The sequence below is a fragment of the Rhinoderma darwinii genome, chromosome 1 (assembly GCF_050947455.1).
Source record: "Rhinoderma darwinii isolate aRhiDar2 chromosome 1, aRhiDar2.hap1, whole genome shotgun sequence".
Classification (NCBI taxonomy): Eukaryota; Metazoa; Chordata; class Amphibia; order Anura; family Rhinodermatidae; genus Rhinoderma; species Rhinoderma darwinii.
In genome coordinates this window covers 7,159,172-7,185,013 of record NC_134687.1, presented here as the reverse complement: position 1 = coordinate 7,185,013, position 25,842 = coordinate 7,159,172, and the positions used below count along the sequence as shown (strand labels likewise).

Sequence of the window (25,842 nt, the reverse complement as noted above, 5' to 3'; positions counted from 1 at the left end):
TTGCGAGTGAGGTCCGTAAGAGGCTTAGCGACAACCGAGAAGTTGGCAATAAATCTCCTGTAATAGTTAGCGAACCCCAAAAAACACTGTAGCGCCTTCAGGGAGGCAGGTTGGACCCATTCCGCCACAGCCTGAACCTTGGCAGGGTCCATGCGGAATTCATGAGGAGTGAGGATTTGACCTAAAAATGGTATCTCCTGTACCCCAAACACACATTTTTCGGTCTTTGCAAACAAATTATTTTCCCGGAGGACCTGGAGGACCTTCCTGACATGCTCCACGTGGGAGGACCAGTCCTTGGAAAACACCAGTATGTCATCAAGGTACACTACAAGAAAATTACCCAGGTAATCTCTCAGAATTTCATTAATAAAATTCTGGAAGACGGCAGGGGCATTACACAACCCAAAGGGCATGACTAGGTATTCGAAATGACCTTCGGGCGTGTTGAACGCAGTTTTCCACTCATCCCCCTCTTTGATGCGGATAAGGTTATATGCCCCCCGTAGATCGAACTTCGAGAACCATTGGGCCCCCTGAACCTGATTAAAAAGATCCGGAATCAAAGGAAGAGGATACTGGTTCCATACTGTGACCTTATTCAAGTTCCGATAATCAATGCACGGCCTAAGACCACCATCCTTCTTCCCCACGAAGAAGAAGCCAGCACCTACAGGAGAAGTCGAGGGGCGACTGAAAGCCTTGGCCAGGCATTCTTGGATATACTCCCTCATAGCTTTACGTTCAGGACATGAAAGATTAAATATCCTCCCCTTAGGAAGCTTGGCACCAGGCACCAAATCTATGGCGCAATCGTAATCTCTATGAGGGGGCAACACCTCGGAGGCCTCCTTAGAAAACACATCAGCGAAGTCCTGAACAAACTCAGGAAGCGTGTTTACCTCCTCCCGGGGAGAAATAGAGTTAACCGAAAGACATGACATCAGGCATCAGGTGAGATCCCCAGTATTCCAATCAAACGTGGGATTATGCAGCTGCAACCAGGGAAGACCTAATACCAGATCGGACGATAATCCCTGCATCACCAGTACAGAGCACTGCTCCAAATGCATGGAGCCAACAAGGAGTTCAAAAACAGGAGTATGCTGAGTAAAATAACCATTAGCAAGAGGAGTGGAGTCGATACCCACTACCGGGATAGGATAAGGTAAATCAATAAAAGGCATTTTTAGAGACATAGCAAATTCCACAGACATGATATTAGCAGATGTGCCAGAATCCACGAAGGCACTGCCAGTGGCAGACCGGCCAGCAAACGAGACCTGAAAGGGAAGCAAAATTTTATTGCGTTTCGTATTAACGGGAAATACCTGTGCGCCCAAGTGACCTCCCCGATGATCACTTAGGCGCGGAAGTTTTCCGGCTGCTTATTCTTGCGCCTGGGACAGGTGTTCAGTAGATGCTTGTCGTCCCCACAATAGAAGCAGAGACCATTCTTCCTGCGAAACTCTCTACGTTGTCGAGGGGACATGGAGGCCCCGAGTTGCATAGGTACCTCCGAGTCCTCCGTGGAAGAGCGAGGAGACGGGACCTCGGGGGGAATCGCAGGGAAGTCAGAGGGGAAAACATTGAAACGTTCAAGCTGACGTTCCCTGAGACGTCGGTCAAGTCGTACTGCTTGGGCCATAACCTGGTCTAGGGAGTCAGAAGAGGGGTAGCTAACCAGCAGATCCTTCAGGGCGTCAGATAATCCTAACCTAAACTGGCACCTTAGGGCCGGGTCGTTCCACCGAGAAGCTACGCACCACTTTCTAAAATCAGAACAGTATTCCTCAACAGGTCTCCTACCCTGACGTAAGGTCACCAGCTGACTCTCGGCTAAGGCAGTCCTGTCAGTCTCGTCGTAAATGAGTCCGAGGGCAGAGAAAAAACGATCAACGGAGGAAAGTTCAGGGGCGTCAGGAGCCAAGGAGAAGGCCCACTCTTGGGGCCCTTCCTGGAGTCGGGATATAATGATACCCACCCGCTGGTTCTCGGAACCTGAGGAGTGAGGTCTTAGGCGGAAATAAAGTCTGCAACTCTCCCGGAAGGAGAGAAAAGTCTTACGGTCCCCTGAGAACCGGTCAGGTAACTTGAGGTCGGGTTCTAGAGGTGAGGTGAGGGGTACTACTAAGGCAGCGTCAGACTGGTTGACCCTCTGAGCCAGGGCCTGGACCTGTAGGGAGAGGCCCTGCTTCTGCTGGGTCAGGGTCTCAAGGGGGTCCATGATAGCATCAGCGTAGAAGAAATGGTAGACTAGGTATGGGCTTGTTATTATGTTATGGCAGGAAGGAGGTGAAGGGAACAAGTGAGCCCTAATCTACCCACCGCCCTGTCCCTGCCTACTTGCAATGACCCGCCCTAGGCGACGGGGTACAACTTGGCGGCGGTCCCTACGCTGTCTAAGTGCAAGGTAATACAAACAGGGAACAAGCAAGGGAAGGGGCAGTAGCCCACGGAACGCCGCAAGGAAACGGAGCGGTGAATGAGCCAGTCAGGATCAGGATGTAGTGGAGTATACAAACGGGAGCACGGAGCAGGAAGCAAGCCAGGGGCAGAGCGAAGCAGGATAAACGGAACTGAAGCAAGGCAGAAGCACGGCAGAAGCAGGCTGGAGCAAGGCAGCAGTGGGGTCAGGAATCCAAGAAGAATAACAAGCAAAGAGGAAGAGAAAACGGCAGGTAAAAATGGACAGGGGGCGGAGCTAACTCCGACTGACCAGGCCGCGATAGGCTCTTCCACTCCTGAGCCTGCCACCCTGATTGGTGGGAGCCGGTGTCAGTCTCAGAGGTCTGGCCTCAGGTGTCGACTGATTAATCCTGGGAGTATACCCAGACGTAGTGCCTGGCAGATCCTTTACATATGGGCTCCATGGCAATTGTTATGAGGGGCCATTTCAATGTTATGCTCTGGTTATTGAACTAATATACTGTAGATTTAGTGGAGAGGGACATTTATGGATGGATATAACACTGGCTAATATTGTTAGAATTTGCAGAGAGAAATATCCAAATCCTTGTACCTGTATATACTTCATAGATCTATTCTCCATCTCTATTACACTGTTGATTTGCCCTTTGTCCATCTTCCAGATATCCAGATATCCAGCAGTTCTGAATCGGACATCATCAGTGAGGTAATCTACTGAAATACATGGACACTACCATAACCTTCATGACATGTACAGTCTGACAACTTCTGCCCCTCACCCTACAATAGGGCTGCCTCTTATACAATTTACTAAGTTGAATGTTCATGTAGACGACCACATTCAAGTGCAACACCAAAATAATCAAATATGGAAGCATCTCCAATGGAGCAAAGATATCACTGGTTGCCCATTATACTGAATAATCAACTGATATCTAGTATCAGCGCTGTATTGGGCATATAGCAGATTCCACAGATATCATACATATCCACAAAGGCCAATGAATGCCATAAGAGCTAAACTAGTCCATACCTTGAAGATATACCAAACCGTATCCTCAAAAATTGTGCAGCCACTTATAAGTGCCCATACAGTAGTTCCCATGATATGGCAGTGCACATACAACTTCCTGCCAGGGACATTCTGATATAATAGTGCCAAAATAGAAGTGCCCAAAGAAAAAATCAAGAAAAAGATGTATGCATACAAATATCTTATCATAAAAAATACCTTAGATAATTGTCTCTTGATGTCCTGCTGCTCCCAGGATGATGATTGGACAGAAAACCGGGTACACATATGTAGTCACAGCACCTCATACAGTGATATACTAAATGACCCTTGAGGGCCAGCCACAGGCCCCCATACATAGTACCAGCCACAGGCCCCCATACAAAGTACCAGCCACAGGCCCCCATACAAAGTACCCAAACAAAATACCAGACACATGCCACCCATAGAAAGTACCAGACACAGATCCCCATACTAAGTACCATCCACAGGCCCCCATACAAAGTACCAGCCACAGGCCCCCAAACAAAGCATCAAACACAGTTTCCCATACAAAGTACCAGCCACAGGCCCCCATACAAAGTACCAGACACAGATCCCCATACAAAGTACCAGCCACAGTTTCCCATACAAAATATCAGCCACAGCCCCCATACAAAGTATCAGACACAGTTTCCCATACAAAGTATCAGCCACAGGCCCCCATACAAATACCAGCCACAGGCCCTCATACAAAGTATCAGCCACAGGCCCCATACAAATACCAGCCACAGGCCCCCATACAAAGTACCCATACAAAGTACCAGACACATGCCTCCCATGCAAAGTACCAGCCATAGTTTCCCATACAAAATACCAGCCACAGCCCCCATACAAAGTATCAGACACAGTTTCCCATACAAAGTATCAGCCACAGGACCCCATACAAATACCAGCCACAGGCCCTCATACAAAGTATCAGACACAGTTTCCCATACAAAGTACCAGCCACAGGCCACCATACAAAGTACCAGACACATGCCACCAATAGAAAGTACCAGCCACAGGCCCCCATACAAAGTACCAGCCACATGCCCTCATACAAAGTACCAGCCACAGGCCCCCATACAATGTACCAGACACCCCCCATACAAAATAACAGCCACATGCCTCCCATACAAAGTGCAAGCCAAATGCCCCCAATGTTTAGTGTCAGGAACATGCCCCCCATAACCCCATGCTTAGTGCCAGCCATATGCCCACTATAAGAAATACCTGTCACAGCCCCCTCAATTTCCTTCACATTTGTTTAAAAACTGGTTAAGTCCTGGGCATAAATAAACACTAGTAGCGGAACATGATAAACTAATAATTTCATTTCTTTGAGAAAAAATATTTTCATGTAAAAGTTTTTATGCAAATATAAATTATGAAATATTACAGTTTTCACATGTGCTGACATCTAGTGGCTAAAAATAGGCTACACTGCAGACTGGACCAAATAAAGCATCTCCCTTTACAGCCTGGAGTGAAATTAAATGTTATCACCTAATTATCATAAATAATAGAATGACAGATCTATTGTACCAACTCAGATAAAACACAAAAGAACGAGTGTAGAAAGTTGATGCAGAAGGTGGGGTTATCTGGTAAGAACTGGTGACATCAGAGTAAGGAGGTGGGGTTATCTGGTAAGAACTGGTGACATCAGAGTAAGGAGGTGGGGTTATCTGGTAGGAGCTGGTGACATCAGAGTAAGGAGGTGGGGTTATCTGGTAAGAGCTGGTGACATCAGAGTAAGGATGTGGGGTTATCAGGTAAGGGCTAGTGACATCAGAGTAAGGAGGTGGGGTTATCTGGTAAGGGCTGATGACATCAGAGTAAGGAGGTTTGGTTATCTGGTAAGGGCTAGTGACATCAGAGTAAGGAGGTGGGGTTATCTGGTAAGGGCTGATGACATCAGAGTAAGGAGGTGGGGTTATCTGGTAAGGGCTAGTGACATCAGAGTAAGGAGGTGGGGTTATCTGGTAAGGGCTGGTGACATCAGAGTAAGGAGGTGGGGTTATCTGGTAAGGGCTGGTGACATCAGAGTAAGGAGGTGGGGTTATCTGGTAAGGGCTAGTGACATCAGAGTAAGGAGGTGGGGTTATCTGGTAAGGGCTAGTGACATCAGAGTAAGGAGGTGGGGTTATCTAGAAAGGACTGGTGACATCAGACTGCTTTATAATCTAAAATATTTTATGGTTATACTGTCCCTTTAGAAATTCTAGTATATGCCGATTGTCCATAGGGGTAGAGTTTCATTCTATATTCTCTTCTTTCACAGGATGAAGACATCCTCAGTGAAGACAGTCAGAAGCAGCTCCAGGAATTTGCAGAAAGTAGGTGTAGTCCAATAAACCTTCAGGATCTTCCATATTCTCAGCGTTGGTGAAATTGATGTCTAGATTTGCCATTTTACACTCGGGGTTTCCTAAAAACCTCCATAAAAATATCTCGTTGCTTTGTGCAGTATTATGTAAAGGTCTACCTGAAGAGGATGTCCACGTGGCTGCTATGGGGTCCATGAGGAATTGTGAGGAGCAAATAGGGTTGGGCAAATCAGAAATTGTATCTCTATCATGATATTAACCTAATTTTAAAAGAAATATGAAAAACATAAAACAAATAATAAGATTGTGCTGGTTGTGATCACGGTCCCTCAGGATTAGTATACTGCTGATGATGGCATGTTGTGTGCTGTGCATTATATGGCGACTGTACTGTTCTCCAGGGGCAAGCCACAGGCTTCTAACCTACAAGGAAGTAGTTGCCATATAGAATAAGGGACTCTAGGTCCTGGGATCACTACATTGATGGTCACTGTTATTCTGATGCTTCTACATTGACCAGGTTGACTGTGATGGGCCTGGGATGACTATGGGAGCATTGGCTATGAAGACGGCTACTGCTTAGGCCTAAAGGATATTGTTCTGGTTTGCAAGACTATTGGGCCGGGTCACCGATATTGGGCTGGCTGCTGATATAGTTCTTGTACAAGCTGTTGGGTGCTGGATAATCCTGAGTGTGGAGTCTAAGGAATCTCCCCCTTTTTCACACTTCTTCCCTGCAAGGAGATATGGACTTTCCCGGTCGGACTGCCAGGTTGCCATCTCCTTAGATAGTCACCAATTGACGCTAGGTGCGTTGAGGTGGTAACTGAAACGTAGTCAGCAATGAAAATTGTCGTTACCAGGAGAGCAATCATGATGTGAGCAGATGAGGGTGTAGTCAGAGGGTGGGTCTGGGGTCAGAACCAGGAGTAGGACAACAGGTACCAGGTGACAAAACTGAAGAAGCGGGATAGTAGTGAAAATCAGAAACAAGGCTGAAATCATGGCCAGAGTAAGGATCTAGATCAGGAACAATACAAAACACAAGGATGTGCCTCAACTCACAGACAAGGGGTGTCAACTGGATTCTTCTTTAGACAGGCAGTCAGCACTGATGTCATAAATGGGTGCCGGTTTCCATGGCAACCCGATAAAGCCCCCGTCTGTAAGCAAGGAGTCGCGGCCACAATTCTGATGATATCACTGGATCGGGGTGGGGTGAGTCAGGCTGCCTGTTGGCTTGTACCGCGGTCGCCAGTGGGGATTTGCTGCTGGAACGAGGTGAGGTGAGTAACAAGTCTTCTCTGAACGACTGATTTATATACTCACTATGACAATAAGTCTATGGAAATTGATTGTCCAATAATTCAGGCACCTTTGGAGAAGTATCACATGTACAGGCGTTGTACGTGAATACTGTACATACCATCATAGGCCATTTTTCTGAAATTGTAAATTTATCATGAATCGAGGAGACCGAGCACATTACAGGAGAGACTGTGTCATGATATTCTGCTATGTTATTAAATGTTCTGTATTGTGAAATGATTTATTATTATTATTTCTTTTATTAGTACAGATTTTTATGGTCGCATAATAACATGATCTTTTCACACAGTATCACAGAAGCTTCTGGATGAATTCACAGTTTTGGAGACTGAGTTAACATGCGAGGAGCAGGAACCCGCAACTCAGGTCAGTCAACAACAAGAATGACAAAAGCAAAAACAATGGTCAAATAACCAAATCTGAGATTCCCCAAAAAAGAAAGAATCAACACAATGTTATGGTTAATTTAATGTAAAGGCGGTCACACTTGGTGAGATGTCTCACTGACACCCACTTTTGGACAGTAGTACATTGGTCCAACCAGAGAAAATAATTCTTAGGGACTACCCTTCAGCTATATAGAAATAATCCAAGACCACTCTTAATTGTATAGTAAAACAGCGGTAGATACCAGTCCTACACAGGCGCTCTGCAGACCATATAAGTTAATAAAGTACAGTGAAATCCAGTGACTCACAGGTGACGTTTTCTAAGATTGGAGTAGTTTACTTTCCCTTTTCTTCTTCATCTGGCCCAGAAGGCCATGACAACTCGTTTCTGCAGAATTTGCAACACAAATATCTTTGGCTCCTCGCTTTTCCAGCGCCTCTCCATCTATTCCCACCTTTTACAAAAACTCACCATTTATAGTGCCCCAGGTGGAAATAATGCCCCCTCGGTGCCCCCACACTGTAATAGTACCCCACCATCATGACCTACACAGTAATAGTGCTCTCTTTTGGCCCCACACAGTAATAGTGCTCCTCTTAGTGCCTCACGCAGTTATAGTCTCCAAATTTAGTAATAGTGCCCCTCAAACAGTAATAGTGCACCATTTAGACCCCACACAGTAATGATGCCCCAAAACAGTAATATAGCCTCCTTTAAGCCCTGCACAGTAATAGTGCTTCACTTAGTGCCTTACACAGTAACAGTGCCCATTTGTACTCTCTACAAAGGAATGCCTCAGTATGTTCTCCCACACAGTAGCAATGTCCCCATTTTAGCCCCCATACAGTAGTTAGGTTCACTGTGTGCCCCCTATAGTAGTTAACTCCCCCTTTGTGCCCCTATATAGAATTTAAGTCTCCTTTTTGCCCCTATATAGTACTTAGGTCCCCCTTTGGGCGCAATATAGTAGTTAGGCCCCCCTTTGGGACTCCATATAACAGTTAGGACCCCTTTGTGCCCCCATGTTTGTTATGTCCCCCTTGTGCCCCTATATAGTAGTTAGGCCCCATTTATGCCACTATATAGTAGTTAGGCCCCCTTTGTGCCCCTCATAAAGTTAAGTTCCCATTTGCGTCTATGGAAAAAGACAACCAAAAACACTCACCTAACTCCAGTCCCATGACAAGGGGATGGGTCTTCTACTTTATTCTGCTGTCCATAGTCAGGCGCCGTGACATCATCCGGTTAGCTGCTCCAGGACACCAACGTCCTCTGCATCCTCCCAACCTCTAGTTTAAACAGCCTATGGCCTACAAGAGTAAGCAGCGGGGATAATCTGCGTCAGGAGACAAGCCCATGCCCATCGGAGGATCCTCCGGTGGGCCAGTTCGACACTGCTGAGACCTGGTCTCCTTGTTTTCAATCTTTGCTGGTAGTGCCAGCGGTAGAGCGGGGGTCAGATTCTGCCGTCTCTGGTGGTTTGAGTATAAAGATCCATATCCACAAAAAGACAATAGTACCAGTACATTATTGTAATAAATTTCCCTGTAGAATTCAAAATCAATATATTTATGAATATAAACCATGGATGTGCAGAATGATACTGATTGTCAGTGTTATGGATTAATATTCGACTGTTATATTTTCAACATGCCTGAAAAAAACCTCCAAAATGTAGATTCTAATATACTCAAGAGGTTGTCTTGGGGATTTCAGGTCTATGAGGAGAACGAGAAGTTGAACTCGATCGAAGTTCAAATTATTCCTCCGATTCTGTGTGAGCAGCCTGAAGATGTCCAGCGGATAGCTACAGGTGACCAGGGCATGACAGAGGAGGACACCGGGACTTCTTATGAAAACCGGCGACTAATTGAAGGTAAAGAGCGGTAGTAATGTGCGACATTCATATTTCCATCATAAGTATTGTCTTAGGGGAGAAGAGAACTGATGGATCTCTGGACCATTTTCTCCCTAGAAAATACATTATAATGTAGGTCACTTGAAGGGGTTGTACAAGAGTAGAAAAATATGGCTGCTTTCTTCTAGAAATAGTGCCACACATGTCCATGGACTATGTCTAGTTTTGCAACTCAGCTTCTTTGCAGTGACTGTAATGATAGGGATAGGGAAACGGACAAGTGAGCCCTAATCTACCCGCCACTCTGTCCCTGCCTACTTGCAACGACCCACCCTAGGCGACGGGGTACAACTGGGCGGCGGTTCCTACGCTCAGCAAGTGCACGAGACAAACAGACAAGGGTACACAAAGCTAAGGGAAATGGGGCAGTTGCCCACGGCAACACCGTGAGCAACAAGAGAGGTGAACGAGCCGAGTCAAACCAGGAGTGTACGAGGCACCAAACGCAGAGCAGGAGAGCAGCCAGAAAGCCAGGGTCAGTATGGAGCAGGATCAAATAGTTAGGAGCTGTAGCTGGGCCAGGAAACCACACGAGAAGAATCACAAGCAAGGAGGAACAGGAAAGGCATGTATAAATAGACCGAGGGCGGGAGCTAGCTCCGTCTGGCCAGGCTGCGATAGGCTCTCCCACTCCTAAGCCTGCCAGCCTGAGTGGTGGAAGCTGGAGTCAGTCTCAGAGACAGACTCAGGTGCCGACTGATTACCTATGGGCGTTAACACCGAAGCTGTGCCTGGCAGATCCTTTACAGTACCCCCCCCTTTTATGACGGGCCACCGGACCCTTTCTAAGTGGACCTGGTTTATTGGGGAAATGAAGGTGGAACTTCCTGACCGATACCCCAGCGTGAACATCCCGGGCGGGTACCCAAGTCCTCTCCTCAGGCCCGTATCCTCTCCAATGGACCAGGTACTGGAGGGAGCCTTGGACCATCTTGCTGTCCACAATCTTGGCCACCTCGAATTCCACCCCCTCAGGGGTGAGAACGGGAACAGGAGGTCTCCTCGAGGGAGCCAAGGACGGGGAGCAGCGTTTAAGGAGGGAGGCATGAAACACGTCGTGTATTCGAAAAGATGGGGGCAACTCCAGTCGGAAGGAGACAGGATTGAGGACTTCAATGACCTTATACGGCCCAATAAACCGGGGAGCAAATTTCTTGGACGGGACCTTAAGGCGCACGTTCCTAGACGATAACCACACCAGATCCCCGACCATAAACAAGGGGTTAGCAGAACGTCTTCTATTAGCCTGAGTTTTTTTGTACGCTCTGGGACGCCTCTAGGGTCTTCTGAACCTGGGCCCAGACTGTGCACAGTTCCCGATGAACGACCTCTACCTCGGGATTGTTGGAACTACCAGGTGAAACGGAGGAGAACCGTGGATTAAACCCAAAATTACAGAAAAAGGGGGAGACCCCTGACGAGTTACTGACCCGGTTATTAAGGGAAAATTCGGCGAGGGGAATGAATGAGACCCAATCATATTGACAGTCAGAGATAAAACACCTTAAATATTGTTCTAGAGACTGATTAGTCCTCTCAGTTTGCCCATTAGTTTCAGGATGGAAGGCAGAGGAGAAGGACAGATCAATCTCCAACTTTTTACAGAAGGCTCTCCAAAACAATGAAACAAATTGTACCCCTCTGTCCGAAACAATATTGACAGGGACCCCATGGAGACGCAGGATGTGTTTGACAAACAAGGTAGCTAACGTCTTGGCATTGGGTAGTTTCTTGAGGGGCACAAAGTGGCACATCTTACTGAAGAGGTCTACTACAACCCACACCACCGACTTGCCTTGAGATGGAGGCAAATCGGTGATAAAATGCATGGAGATATGGGTCCAAGGTCTCTGGGGAATCGGCAAAGAACGTAGTAAGCCCGCTGGTCGGGACCTGGGAGTCTTGGACCTAGCACAAACCTCACAAGCAGCGACGTAGGCCTTAACGTCTTTAGGCAACCCAGGCCACCAATAGTTTCTGGCAATGAGGTGTTTGGTACCCAGGACGCCTGGATGACCAGATAGTGCAGAGTCATGATTTTCCCTAAGTACACTCAGCTGGAATTGCAGGGGAACAAACAGCTTGTCCTCAGGAAGGTTCCCGGGAGCTGAACCTTGATCAGCCACAATTTCTGAGACTAAATCAGAATCAATAGAAGAAATGATTATACCAGGAGGCAAAATACAAGCAGGATCTTCCTCCGAAGGGGGGCTGGCCATGAAGCTATGCGACAGTGCATCGGCCTTAATATTTTTAGACCCAGCCCTATAGGTAACCAAAAAGTTGAATCTGGTAAAAAATAGCGCCCATCGAGCTTGTCTCGGGTTAAGCCTCCGGGCAGATTCTAGGAAAACCAGATTCTTGTGGTCGGTAAGGACCGTTACCTGGTGCCTAGCCCCCTCCAGGAAGTGGCGCCACTCTTCAAATGCCCATTTAATTGCTAAGAGTTCGCGGTTGCCAATATCATAGTTACTCTCAGTGGGCGAAAACTTCCTGGAGAAGTAGGCACAGGGACGGAGATGGGTGAGGGACCTGGTACCCTGGGACAAGACAGCCCCCACTCCCACCTCGGATGCGTCAACTTCCACGATAAATGGCTCCATTTGGTTGGGCTGAACCAGCACCGGGGCTGAGATAAAGCACTTCTTAAGGACCTCAAAAGCCTGGACAGCCTCAGGAGGCCAGTGGAGGAGATCAGCACCTTTGCGAGTGAGGTCCGTAAGAGGCTTAGCGATGACCGAGAAGTTAGCAATAAATCTCCTGTAATAATTAGCGAACCCCAAGAAACACTGTAACGCCTTCAGGGAGGCAGGTTGGACCATTCCGCCACAGCTTGGACCTTGGCGGGGTCCATGCGGAATTCATGAGAAGTGAGGATTTGACCCAAAAATGGTATCTCCTGTACCCCAAACACACATTTTTCGGTTTTCGCAAACAGTTTGTTTTCCCGAAGGACCTGGAGCACCTTCCTGACATGCTCAATGTGGGAGGACCAGTCCTTGGAAAACACCAGTATGTCATCAAGATACACTACAAGAAATACCCCCAGGTAATCCCTTAAAATTTCATTTATGAAATTCTGGAAGACCGCAGGAGCATTACACAACCCAAAGGGCATGACGAGGTATTCGAAATGACCTTCGGGCGTGTTAAACGCAGTCTTCCACTCATCCCCCTCTTTGATGCGGATAAGGTTATACGCCCCCCGTAGATCAAACTTAGAGAACCATTGGGCCCCCTGAACCTGATTAAAGAGATCAGGAATCAAAGGAAGGGGATACTGGTTCCTTACAGTGACCTTATTCAAGTTACGGTAGTCAATGCACGGCCTAAGACCACCATCCTTCTTCCCTACGAAGAAGAAGCCAGCACCTACCGGAGAAGTAGAGGGGCGAATGTAACCCTTGGCCAGGCATTCCTGGATATACTCTCTCATGGCTTCACGTTCGGGACAAGAAAGATTAAATATCCTACCCTTAGGGAGCTTAGCTCCTGGTACCAATTCGATAGCGCAATCGTATTCTCTATGAGTAGGTAACACTTCGGAGGCCTCCTTAGAGAAAACATCAGCGAAGTCCTGCACAAACTCAGGTAGCGTGTTTACCTCCTCAGGGGGAGAAATGGAATTAACAGCAAAACATGACGTCAAGCATTACCCCATTTGGTAAGCTCCCCAGTATTCCAGTCAAACGTGGGATTATGTAACTGCAACCAGGGAAGGCCTAAAACCAAATCGGCCGATAATCCCTCTATCAACAGTACAGAGCACTGCTCCAAATGCATGGAGCCAACAAGGAGTTCAAAAACAGGGGTATGCTGTGTAAAATAACCATTAGTAAGAGGAGTGGAGTCGATACCCACTACCGGGACAGGTTTAGGCAAATCAATCAAAGGCATAGCTAGAGACATAGCAAATTCCACAGATATGATATTAGCAGAAGACCCTGAATCCACGAAGGCACTGCCAGTAGCAGACCTACCACCAAAAGAGACCTGAAAGGGAAGCAAGATTTTATTACGTTTCATATTTACGGGAAATACCTGTGCGCCCAAGTGACCTCCCCGATGATCACTTAGGCGCGGAAGTTTTCCGGCTGCTTATTCTTACGTCTAGGACAGGTGTTCACTTGATGCTTTTCATCCCCACAATAGAAGCAGAGACCATTATTCCTGCGGAACTCTCTACGTTGTCGGGGGGACACGGAGGCCCCGAGTTGCATAGGTACCTCCGAGTCTTCCGTGGAAGAGCGAAGCAACGGGACCTCGGGAGGCATCATGGGGGAGTCAGAGGGGAAAACACAAAAACGTTCAAGTTGTCGTTCCCTGAGACGTCGGTCAAGTCGTACCGCTAAAGCCATAACCTGGTCTAGGGAGTCATAAGAGGGATAGCTAACTAGCAGGTCTTTCAGGGCGTTCGACAGACCCAACCGAAACTGGCACCTTAAGGCAGGGTCATTCCACCGAGAAGCTACGCACCACTTCCTAAAGTCAGAACAATACTCCTCAACAGGTCTCTTACCCTGACGTAAGGTCACCAGCTGACTCTCGGCAAAGGCAGTCCTGTCAGTCTCGTCATAAATGAGTCCGAGAGCAGAAAAGAAACGATCAACAGAGGAATGTTCAGGGGCGTCAGGAGCCAAGGAGAATGCCCACTCTTGGGGCCCTTCCTGGAGCCGGGACATAATTATACCCACCCGCTGGCTCTCAGAACCTGAGGAGTGAGGCTTTAAACGAAAGTAGAGCCTACAACTCTCCCGAAAGGAGAGAAAAGTCCTCCGGTCCCCTGAGAACTGGTCAGGCAACTTGAGGTGGGGTTCAAGAGGTGAGGTGAGGGGCACTACCATGGTAGCGTCAGGCTGGTTGACCCTCTGAGCCAGGGCCTGGACCTGTAGGGAGAGACCCTGCATTTGCTGGGCCAGGGTCTCAAGGGGGTCCATAGTAGAGACAGGGACCAGGGTAGACTAGGTAATGGGCTTGTGATTATGTAATGATAGGGGTAGGGAAACGGACAAGTGAGCCCTAATCTACCCGCCACTCTGTCCCTGCCTACTTGCAACGACCCGCCCTAGGCGACGGGGTACAACTGGGCGGCGGTCCCTACGCTCAGCAAGTGCACGAGACAAACAGACAAGGGTACACAAAGCTAAGGGAAATGGGGCAGTTGCCCACGGCAACACCGTGAGCATCAATAGAGGTGAACGAGCCGAGTCAAACCAGGAGTGTACGAGGCACCAAACGCAGAGCAGGAGAGCAGCCAGAAAGCCAGGGTCAGTATGGAGCAGGATAAAATAGTCAGGAGCTGTAGCTGGGCCAGGAAACCACACGAGAAGAATCACAAGCAAGGAGGAACAGGAAAGGCAGGTATAAATAGACCGAGGGCGGGAGCTAGCTCCGTCTGGCCAGGCTGCGATAGGCTCTCCCACTCCTAAGCCTGCCAGCCTGAGTGGTGGAAGCTGGAGTCAGTCTCAGAGACAGACTCAGGTGCCGACTGATTACCTATGGGCGTTAACCCCGAAGCTGTGCCTGGCAGATCCTTTACAGTGACGTTGCAATACCACACACAGCCTGTGGACAGGTGTGGTGCTATTTTTGGAAGAAAGCAGCCATATTTTTCTAATCCCGTACAACACTCAGCTGATCAACTGGCTGATGCTCAAAAGTGGTCAGTAGAGTAGAACAAAGGTCGGATACAAGTGTAAATACCACAGTGGAAGGCAAAGAAGCTGCTGTGGGGCCCATCCGCTTAGGAGCCCCATCTGAACTGTTAAAAGAGGGATCTGAATGATGGATGGGACCAAGATTAAAGGAGGAGCGGGAGGCGGTGGATTATGGACCGTAGGCCCAGGAAGGGAGATAGAGACCTAGTGAAGACCACAGCCTTTCCATTTCCTGAACTCCATGGTGGAGTGGTGAGCCATGATCCCACTAGGTGGGTCCACTGAAGCGACTGCAACCCATCATGTGCTTTTATGGGGCCCTTCAACTCACAGACCTTTGGTCTCTGTTTAACTACTCAATGGCTAAATCTACCCTCAATCTTGGATCAATTTCATCCACGACTGGATCATGCACAATGCTTCAGTAGATCATGGGCTCAATCACCATATGTATCCACATCCTTGTGCCATTTACATTCAAGCAAGAGAAGAAAGCGGAGATTCTCCATTGTACATAAGACACATCTCTAGGGTAAAATACAGAAACTGAGTAGGTTGGAGGAAGTGTGGCGGGAGATGATGGGGTTGGTAGGGAAACACTGCTGTGATGCCAAGAGATCCCCTTATCAGGTGGAGAACCAGAGGTTGGACTGGACCCATCCGAAAGTTTATGATATATCTATTTGATAGGCCATAAAAATCTATGGCCGGAAACTTTTTAATTATTGTGTAACATACACATGTTCTGTTCAGAAGTTGTTTTTCGTTTTTTCCTAGATTTGAAGGAGAACATCCAGAAATTATCAGAAGAAAAGCATCAAATTGTATCTGAACTGCAAGAGCAAAAAATCCAGGCAAAAAGGTTAAACAGGGAGGTAAGGAGATGGCGGAGCTTGTAAACCAAAGCCAGATTTAAATATTAACCCCCTGGAAACATGCCACATACATGTGTGTCACAGTCGCCAAGGGCAAGTATGGAGTGGACTCACTGCAACAGCTGGGATCAGAGATAACGCTGATCCCAAGCATTTAACCACTTATATGCCATGGTCAATAGCAACTGCGGCATCTAAGCCATTAGACCATTGGCCCAGCTACAAAGGGATCGCGTGGAACATATAGTTGTTATAGCGGCCTGGGGCCAGTGTTGGACTGCAATAACTTGGGCCCACCAGAGGAAATAATTCTCGGATGCCCACCCGTCAGCTATATAGAAATAATGCGACCACTCTTAATTGTGTAGTAAACCCTCAAGCTGCTCCGTTGAACAAAAAATAAAAAATAAATATGGGTCTCAGAATATGGAGACACACAAAGATTAGTTTTTTTTATTTGTAAGTAATGAAAACATAAAAAAATAAATATAAATTTGGTATCACTGTAATCATATTGACCCTCAGAATAAACATAACATGTCATTTTTACCGCAGAGTGAACGCCATAACAATGAAACCTTAAACACTAGAAAAATAAAAATAAAAAAATAACTGCAGCGCTGAGGGGTTAAAGGGCATCTCCCACTAAGATTAAAAAAAAACCCCAGTCCTAGATCCGTCCTTTTCTTTCAAATTGTTTAAAATTCTATTCAGTCATTTCCAGGGTTATTTGTATCATGTTTCGTGTTGTGGGGTTCTGTTCTTTATCTCCATTTTATTATATCGATAGAGGGGCGGGGCTGTGACTACCTCTAATAAATTGGGTAGTGGTCGCGATCAATAGATATAAGAGCTGTTAGTCCAGTGTACGGTGTGTGGATCTCATGAACCACTAATCATAATGTAATTATATTACTACTATACTATATTCAGTGATGATATTAGGGGCGGGGCTGTGACAACCTCTCATCCATCATCATGATAAAGTGGCTGGTTGTCACCATTAATAGATGAAGTAACTTTTGTTTTCTTTTTTACTTTACATGCAGCTTGAAGACGAGAGACTACAAAAAGAAGCCTTATGTGTGAAACTTGAGAAAAGCCAAAATAAGTTTTTAAAGTTGAACCGAGGTAAGCGCCGTGGCACCCTGGAATCTCCAGCCATTCAGATTCTAACAATATTGGTTGGATTTGCTCTAAAACTTATATTTAAGGGGTGATTTGTTTGGGACAGTTACCACCAAAATCGGTGGAATCCCTCGACATATTTCTAATCTCTATGACCCCCCGACATGCCCGGATCGGGAGAACCTGATCCTTCATACAGTATGTAGGGAAAGTGAAGTGACAACCAAGCCATCTCGATCCCATTTTGTTGTGACCACACATTTTGTTTAGTGATGCCACTAAACGTATCTATAAGGAATGTAGTGGTAGCCATCGCACACATGCCCATAGGTCACTCTGCCATATAAAAAGATACTAGTATTACAAATGGCACTTGTCAGGTGGGTGGCCATATTTAGCTATAGGAGGGGTACCAGTTGCACCCATGCTCTGGTGTCTGAGGGGCCCCAAAAGCACCCCTGCCCCATTAGAAGAAGATACCAGTAGTATAAATGGCATATGGTTGGCGGGGGCTCTGGTGCAGACTTTACATTGGAGCCCGTGAGATTCAAGTTACGACTCTGAGGATGGTACTGGTGGTTTTGAGGTCAAATGTCTTGTCCTTCATTGTTCTTGACAAGACTTTTGGTTCATCTAATGGAGGCCAACCATGATCTAAGTCTGGGTTGAATGGCTGGACTGATCCTACAATTGGCTGCAAATTGAGTCATGTAAACCATCAACATGCAGACTGGCTGCAATTGATTTACCTAATAATGATATTATCCTGTTTCAATTATTTTAAATTAAATTATTATTCTGTGTAGATAAGAACCCCCTTATTCTACCTGCAAACCATCAATAAACTGCTTTTTATGGATCTATTATTTTTATTTAAGGGGTTGTCCGAAGATCTGCTAACATGCTGATTGGTGGGGTTACAACCGCTGGTTAGGGGATTACATTTAATTTTGGGACAGCCCCTTTAAGTGTTTCTATTTAATACTTCAAGTACATAATGGTATCCTGCTGTGAATAGGTTGTGAGAAGGGTTGACACCAGGCCGGTAGCTTTCTCTCATCCCCTCCCCCTGCTCACACTCTCCACAATGTCTCATAGATTACATAGATATTGCATCATACCATCAGCCAATCAGAGTGATGATATGATCGGCTGAACTGCTCTCTGATTGGTCGCTGGCTGATGATGAAGGTTCTCTATGAATGAGCAGTCCACAGACACAGATTGAGGAGCAAGATGAAGGAGTCCTGCATTACAGAGAGTAAACTCCTTCACTGCCCTAGATCACCAGGGATGTAACCATCAACACATTCAATGCCCTAGACCACCAGGGATGTAACCATCAACACATTCAATGCCCTAGACCACCAGGGATGTAACCATCAACACATTCACTGCCCTAGACCACCAGGGATGTAACCATCAACCCATTCAATGCCATAGACCACCAGGGATGTTACCATTAACACATTCACTGCCCTAGACCACCAGGGATGTAACCATCAAACCATTGAGTGCCCTAGACCACCAGGGATGTAACCATCAACCCATTCACTGCCCTAGACCATCAGGTATGGTACCATTAACCCCTTGATTGCCATAGATTAACCAGGATATTATTATTAACCTCCTTTACTGCCCTAGACCACCAGGACTGTAACCATAAACCCACTCACTGCGCTAGACCACTAGTGATGTCATCATTAACCCCTTCACTATTCTAGTGTTACCCATCACTGCAGGGGGAAATTAACACTATCCGGCCATTTTCTGGAGTGATAACAGCAACAAATGGTTTTTCTTCCAATCAATATTGGTATGCTGGGGGAAGGGGACCCAAATGCTGTTTTTGCACAAGAGACTACAGTCATCCATGTCTGCCCCTAGGACAATACCCTTAAGCTATGCAAATAATAATTAGAATAAAAATTAAGCAAAGATAATAAGATCTGAACACAGCTATTAGCCTGCTTGCTGATGGTTTCCAGATAGAAACAGATTTATTTACCAGGAGCGCGCTCATACACTATCCCACAGTAAGGAATACTTTCTTTTTGGTTCAGTGTCGCTTGCAGTCACCAGGGAATACGCCGATACTTTGGACGAGCTAGAATTGGAGCAAAACTTAAGACATGAGGCAGAATCCTACGCAAGCAAGGTAAAGTGGCACAAAATGGAAGTGCTTGAGTTGTCCCCAACTAGTAAATTGTAGAAGAATCTAACCACATCCAGGAGGAGAGGGGGTACCTCTAATGTCTGTTGTGGGGGGAAACATGGACAGGTGGGATTTCACATGTCCTGTACTTTGTTCAACAATTATATGGCCGCCCTAAGGGATCCCTCAAGAATGAAAACATCTAAATCCTTTCAATGATAATAGACCAAGAATTAAAGTTGAAGAACAGGTTGCCAAAATAATGTGGGATTCTTGGAGGCATCTTGTGAGGTTGGAGAAGGGAATTTTCCAAGAATATGATAAGATATTGAGAAACTGAGAAGAAAAGTCAAACTACTGGATAAGTCAGTGCGGGCTCGAGAGGCAACACGATACGGATTGTTCTAGAAACTGCTTTATGACCAACCGTGGAGAAACCCTATAACTTCTCCAGCATCACTTTCTAAATAAATATTAGAGAGATAATAAGTACGTGAGTCAGTAACCAATCTACAAACAATAATGATCAGATGTGGCAGAGCTTACTTGTCATGTTTCTTTTGGCTACTCCAATTCTTAGTGGTAAGATCACATAGTAACTAAAGTCCTCCATGATGATAATAGCAGAAGTTGTGTCTACATAGCTATGAATATGATATTCAAGTAACAATAGATATTGTCATTAATGATACAGGAATTGTTGCTCGGGCCCATAGTGACGCCTTTAACAAGACAGTTTTTACTTCAAAACTTCATTCCTATCATGACCCAAGACTATAGATTCCATATTCATTCTCCTAGACAGCCTTGCAAAGCCATGCACTCAGTATGAGCTGCAGATGAGTGAGGGATAAAGTAATTACTTTCCAAAACCATAATAAACGGAGATAAATATCTTATAAATATCAGCATTAACTACTGACATACAATACAAGAATATATCTACTATAATACTGCCCCCCTATATACAAGAATATATCTACTATAATACTGCCTCCTATATACAAGAATATAACTACTATAATACTGCCCCCTATATACAAGAATATAACTACTATAATACTGCTCCTATATACAAGAATATAACTACTATAATACTGCTCCTATATACAAGAATATAACTACTATAATACTGCCCCCTATATACAAGAATATAACTACTATAATACTGCCCCTATATACAAGAATATAACTACTATAATACTGCCCCTATATACAAGAATATAACTACTATAATACTGCCCCCTATATACAAGAATATAACTACTATAATACTACCTCCTATATACAAGAATATAACTACTATAATACTGCCCCCTATATACAAGAATATAACTACTATAATACTGCTCCTATATACAAGAATATAACTACTATAATACTGCCCCTATATACAAGAATATAACTACTATAATACTGCTCCTATATACAAGAATATAACTACTATAATACTGCTCCTATATACAAGAATATAACTACTATAATACTGCTCCTATATACAAGAATATAACTACTATAATACTGCTCCTATATACAAGAATATAACTACTATTATACTGCCCCTATATACAAGAATATATCTACTATAATACTGCCCCCTATATACAAGAATATAACTACTATAATACTGCCTCCTATATACAAGAATATAACTACTATAATACTGCCCCATATATACAAGAATATAACTACTATAATACTGCTCCTATATACAAGAATATAACTACTATAATACTGCTCCTATATACAAGAATATAACTACTATAATACTGCTCCCTATATACAAGAATATAACTGCTATAATACTGCCTCTTATATACAAGAATATAACTACTATAATACTCCTCCTATATACAAGAATATAACTACTATAATACTGCTCCCTATATACAAGAATATAACTACTATAATACTGCCCATATATACAAGAATATTACTACTATAATACTGCCCCCTATATACAAGAATATAACTACTATAATACTGACCCTATATACAAGAATATAACTTCTATAATACTGCTCCTTTATACAAGAATATAACTACTATAATACTGCCCCTATATACAAGAATATAACTACTTTAATACTGCCCCTATATACCAGAATATAACTACTATAATACTGCTCCTATATACCAGAATATAACTACTATAATACTGCCCCCTATATACAAGAATATAGCTACTATAATACTGCTCCTATATACAAGAATATAACTACTATAATACTGCCCCTATATACAAGAATATAACTACTATAATACTGCCTCCTATATACAAGAATATAACTACTATAATACTGCCACTATATACAAGAATATAACTACTATAATACTGCCGCTATATACAAGAATATAACTACTATAATACTGCCTCCTATATACAAGAATATAACTACAATAATACTGCTCCTGTATACAAGCATATAACTACTATAATACTTCCCCTATATACAAGGATATAACTACTATAATACTGCTCACTATATACAAGAATAGCACTACTATAATACTGCTCCTATATACAAGAATATAACTACTATAATACTGCCCCTATATACAAGAATATAACTACTATAATACTGCCCCTATATACAAGAATAACTACTATATCACTGCCCCCTATATACAAGAATATAACTACTATAATACTGCCTCCTATATACAAGAATATAACTACTATAATACTGCCCCTATATACAAGAATATAACTACTATAATACTGTTCCTATATACAAGAATATAACTACTATAATACTGCTACTATATACAAGAATATAACTACTATAATTATCTTTTTTATTTGAAAACTTGCAACAAATTATTACAATACATTTGCAATACACTCATAACAGATAAAGAAAATAAACGTATGTCTCTTAATAACATCACAATCATTAAACAAACCATAATATATGAATATTGCGCCAGTATAGATTGTTTCAACTATTTTTCATGATATTTTTCTAGACAGTATTACAGGAGAGTTCTTCTTTATTGGTGACCGGGCAGCATCGCGCACACCACAGAGGGTACACGGTTACCACATTTATGACATATAGTGAACCTCTGATATAAACGGAGTTCGGGGTAGAAGTCTCCATACAGCAGCTGAGAGTTTCACTGTCCCAATAGATGTGGTGACTGCAGGGACACAGCAGGGACATTACTCTGTAGATAAGTCTCTTGTATAAAGATGACATTGGTTTTGTTGTCAGACAGACACTGGAATATCGCCTGCCGCCTGCTCCTATTCTTCACACTGTTCACATTAATAGGAGGTGATTTTCAGCCTCATCCTGGTTACATGTCTTTCCTACTTTTTTTCCTTCTTCCACTGCTATGTCCTGTAACACCCCATCTTTTGGTGGACATTGGGGGGTCAGCATCTTCATCCTGAGGTTCGTCATCTGGGTTGTGTGAGGAGACTTGCTCCATCTCTGCTTCTTCTTCCTGGTCATCTTCCCCCAGCGCACAGTAACGTCCCCCAGTTATCGCCAGAACTGGAGACTCCGGTGATTTCTTTGCAGCAGTGGTTTTTTTCCTAGAAGAATCATCTGTTTTACTTCTCCTTCTAACCGTCTGAAATCCCTCCATACTGGTCGCTGCGGCTGGATCAGCTGGTTTTTTACTGGTCGCTGCGACTGGCCCAGCTGGTTTTTTACTGGCCGCTGCGGCTGGATCAGCTGGTTCCTTACTGGTCGCTGCGGCTGCATCAGATGGTTCCTTACTGGTGTTGGGCAGATGTTTAGATGTTTTGGTGACAGAGTGACTGGATATTTTACTATTAGCATGACCTCCATTTTCAGTGGCTGGTGACACTTGTGCAGCATCCACAGATGGGGCATTCGTCTCTGGAGCAGGGTCTCTGGTACTTTGGCTCACATCCTCGCTGGGGCTTCCAGGTTCTGGGGTTGTATCTACACATATGGAGACATCCTCCTGGTCTTCCTCCATGGCTTCCTTAAAGGTCTCCTCTTTATTATGTTCTGCATGTGGACACTCCCGGAATGTATGTCCAGGTCCTAAGCACAGGTTACAGATGACAGGTCCTGTACAATCGTCCTTCACATGCCCAAACTGACCACATAGTGAACACTTAATACGGGAACAGTTGAATGCCAGGTGTCTGCCCCCACATCTATGGCACAGTCGCGGTTGACCAGGGTAGTAACATACGCCTCTCTCCGAGCCCAGGTAGAATGAGTGCGGCAGATGTCTGGTCACTCCATTCTCCTGAACCAGCTGGATCTTGACAGAATATCCTCCATTCCAGATCTCCTCCTCATCATAGATCTTTGCTGGCAGTCTCTTCACCTCACAATATCTGCTCAACCAGTGCTGCAAATCTGCCAGAGCCACCACCTCAGACTGGAACAGGACGGTGGCGGTGACTACCTGGGGTTTAGTCAGCTGGATGACATGTAGATGCTCCCACATCGCGTGCTCCTTTGTATCATTATAAATACTCCAGAATAAATCTAGACTATATTGCAGCTTGAAACTGATGTCATAATTCCTGCTGGAGGGAACGTGGATCAGAGCGAACACCTCAGAAGCTTTAAACTTCATAAACTCCTTCAACAAAACCTTCCCAATATAGAGTCTGGAGGGGAGGTTTTCCTCTGGTCCTGAGTACCTGATTCTGACCGCGTTCCTCCTCTGAGGTGTGGGGTTAGTCGGTCTTGTGACGCTGGAGAACAGTCTCCTGTACTGAGGTCTGTCAGCAGGTGGGTCAGGACTGGACCTCTCCTCAGCTGATTGTACTGCAGATCCTCCTGTGTCTGCTCCTGATCGCTGTGTAACCTGCACTCCATTCACTGACACTGCGGACGGCTGAACCTCCAGAACAGGGTCTGCAATGTCCGCCTCAGCCTGTGCCGCTGGTTCATCAGATATCAGACTGTCAATCACCGCGCTGAGCGAGGTCTCACTTACAATGTCAGTATATGCGGCACTTTCTTGCTCACTCCCAGGAGTGCCACTCGCATTCACTTCATCAGTACTGCACATAGAGTCTACTGCAGTTAACCCCTCGTCAGCTGGCACAAATTTCTCTGCAGCTTTAGCAGCATTTGTGTTGGCTGATTGCACAGACCCCACACATGATGAGAGATGTGATCCTCCAGCCACCGCACACTCATATCTTCCAGTTTTTCCCTGCTCCACAATATTATAGTCAGTGTCTTTTTTTGCAATGATATTTTTTCTCTTCACAGTTTGGGCTCTGGTCTCCCTTTTGTTCTCAATTGCCCAGTTCTTTATTTTGGGCACTGTGCATGATTCTTTCTGCAATCTCTCCTTCAATATCACCAGCTCACGTGTGCAAACATCCAGACACTCACATTTCATCAGCTTTGCCTTTGGATCAGTCTCTTGGTTAATTTCAGTTCTCAATTTGCGAACTTGCATTTCCATTTTAAAGATATTTTTCTTTGTCATTTTTGTGCACAATTCACCAACATCATGAGATTCAGTTGACTCACCAGCCACCATTTCCAGATCATCACCTCCACCATCTCCATGCTGCAGGCCAAACTCCAGACTCTGGGCTTTCCCAGGATCATCAGCCCAGGACCCCTCCCCTCCACCTGGGTCAGAAGCCATGCATAGTCCTAACAGGGAGCTCACAAGCACACGTCTATCCTCTCCTACGGACAAGAATAGAACTACTATAATACTGCCCCCTATATACAAGAATATAACTACTATAATACTGCCCCCTATATACAAGAATATAACTACTATAATACTATACCCTATATACAAGAATATAACTACTATAATACTGCTCCTATATACAAGAATATAACTACTATAATACTGCCCCTATATACAAGAATATAACTACTATAATACTGCTCCTATATACAAGAATATAACTACTATAATACTACTCTCATATATACAAAAAAATAACTACTATAATACTGCCCCCTGTATACAACAATATATATATACTATAATACTGCCCCCTATATACAAGAATATATCTACTATAATACTGCCCCCTATATACAAGAATATATCTACTCTATTACTGCCCCTATATACAAGAATATAACTACTATAATACTGCTCCTATATACAAGAATATAACTACTATAATACTGCTCCTATATACAAAGAATATAACTACTATAATACTGCCCCTATATACAAGAATATAACTACTTTAATACTGACCCTATATACAAGAATATATCTACTATAATACTGCTCCGATATACAAGAATATAACTACTATAATACTGCTCCTTTATACAAGAATATAACTACTATAATACTGCTCCTATATACAATAATTTAACTTCTATAAAACTGTCCCCTATATACAAGAATATAACTACTATAATACTACTCTTATATACAAAAATATAACTACTATAATACTGCCCCCTATATACAACAATATATATACTATACTACTGCCCCTATATACAAGAATATATCTACTATAATACTGCCCCCTATATACAAGAATATATCTACTCTATTACTGCCCCTATATACAAGAATATAACTACTATAATACTGCTCCTATATACAAGAATATAACTACTATAATACTGCTCCTATATACAAGAATATAACTAC

General features: G+C 44.4%; 1 protein-coding gene across 1 annotated transcript in view; it reads left to right on the top strand.

Moving 5' to 3' along the window:
• Positions 1 to 25,842, top strand: part of LOC142665317 (shootin-1-like) — a 60,081-nt gene that overhangs the window by 17,135 nt on the left and 17,104 nt on the right. Inside the window, exons 3-9 of the mRNA XM_075844999.1 lie at positions 3,093 to 3,136; positions 5,748 to 5,802; positions 7,412 to 7,488; positions 9,229 to 9,388; positions 15,865 to 15,962; positions 17,012 to 17,093; positions 19,154 to 19,248. Of these exons, the coding sequence (XP_075701114.1) occupies positions 3,093 to 3,136; positions 5,748 to 5,802; positions 7,412 to 7,488; positions 9,229 to 9,388; positions 15,865 to 15,962; positions 17,012 to 17,093; positions 19,154 to 19,248 (611 nt within the window). The remainder of the gene's footprint in view (positions 1 to 3,092; positions 3,137 to 5,747; positions 5,803 to 7,411; positions 7,489 to 9,228; positions 9,389 to 15,864; positions 15,963 to 17,011; positions 17,094 to 19,153; positions 19,249 to 25,842) is intronic.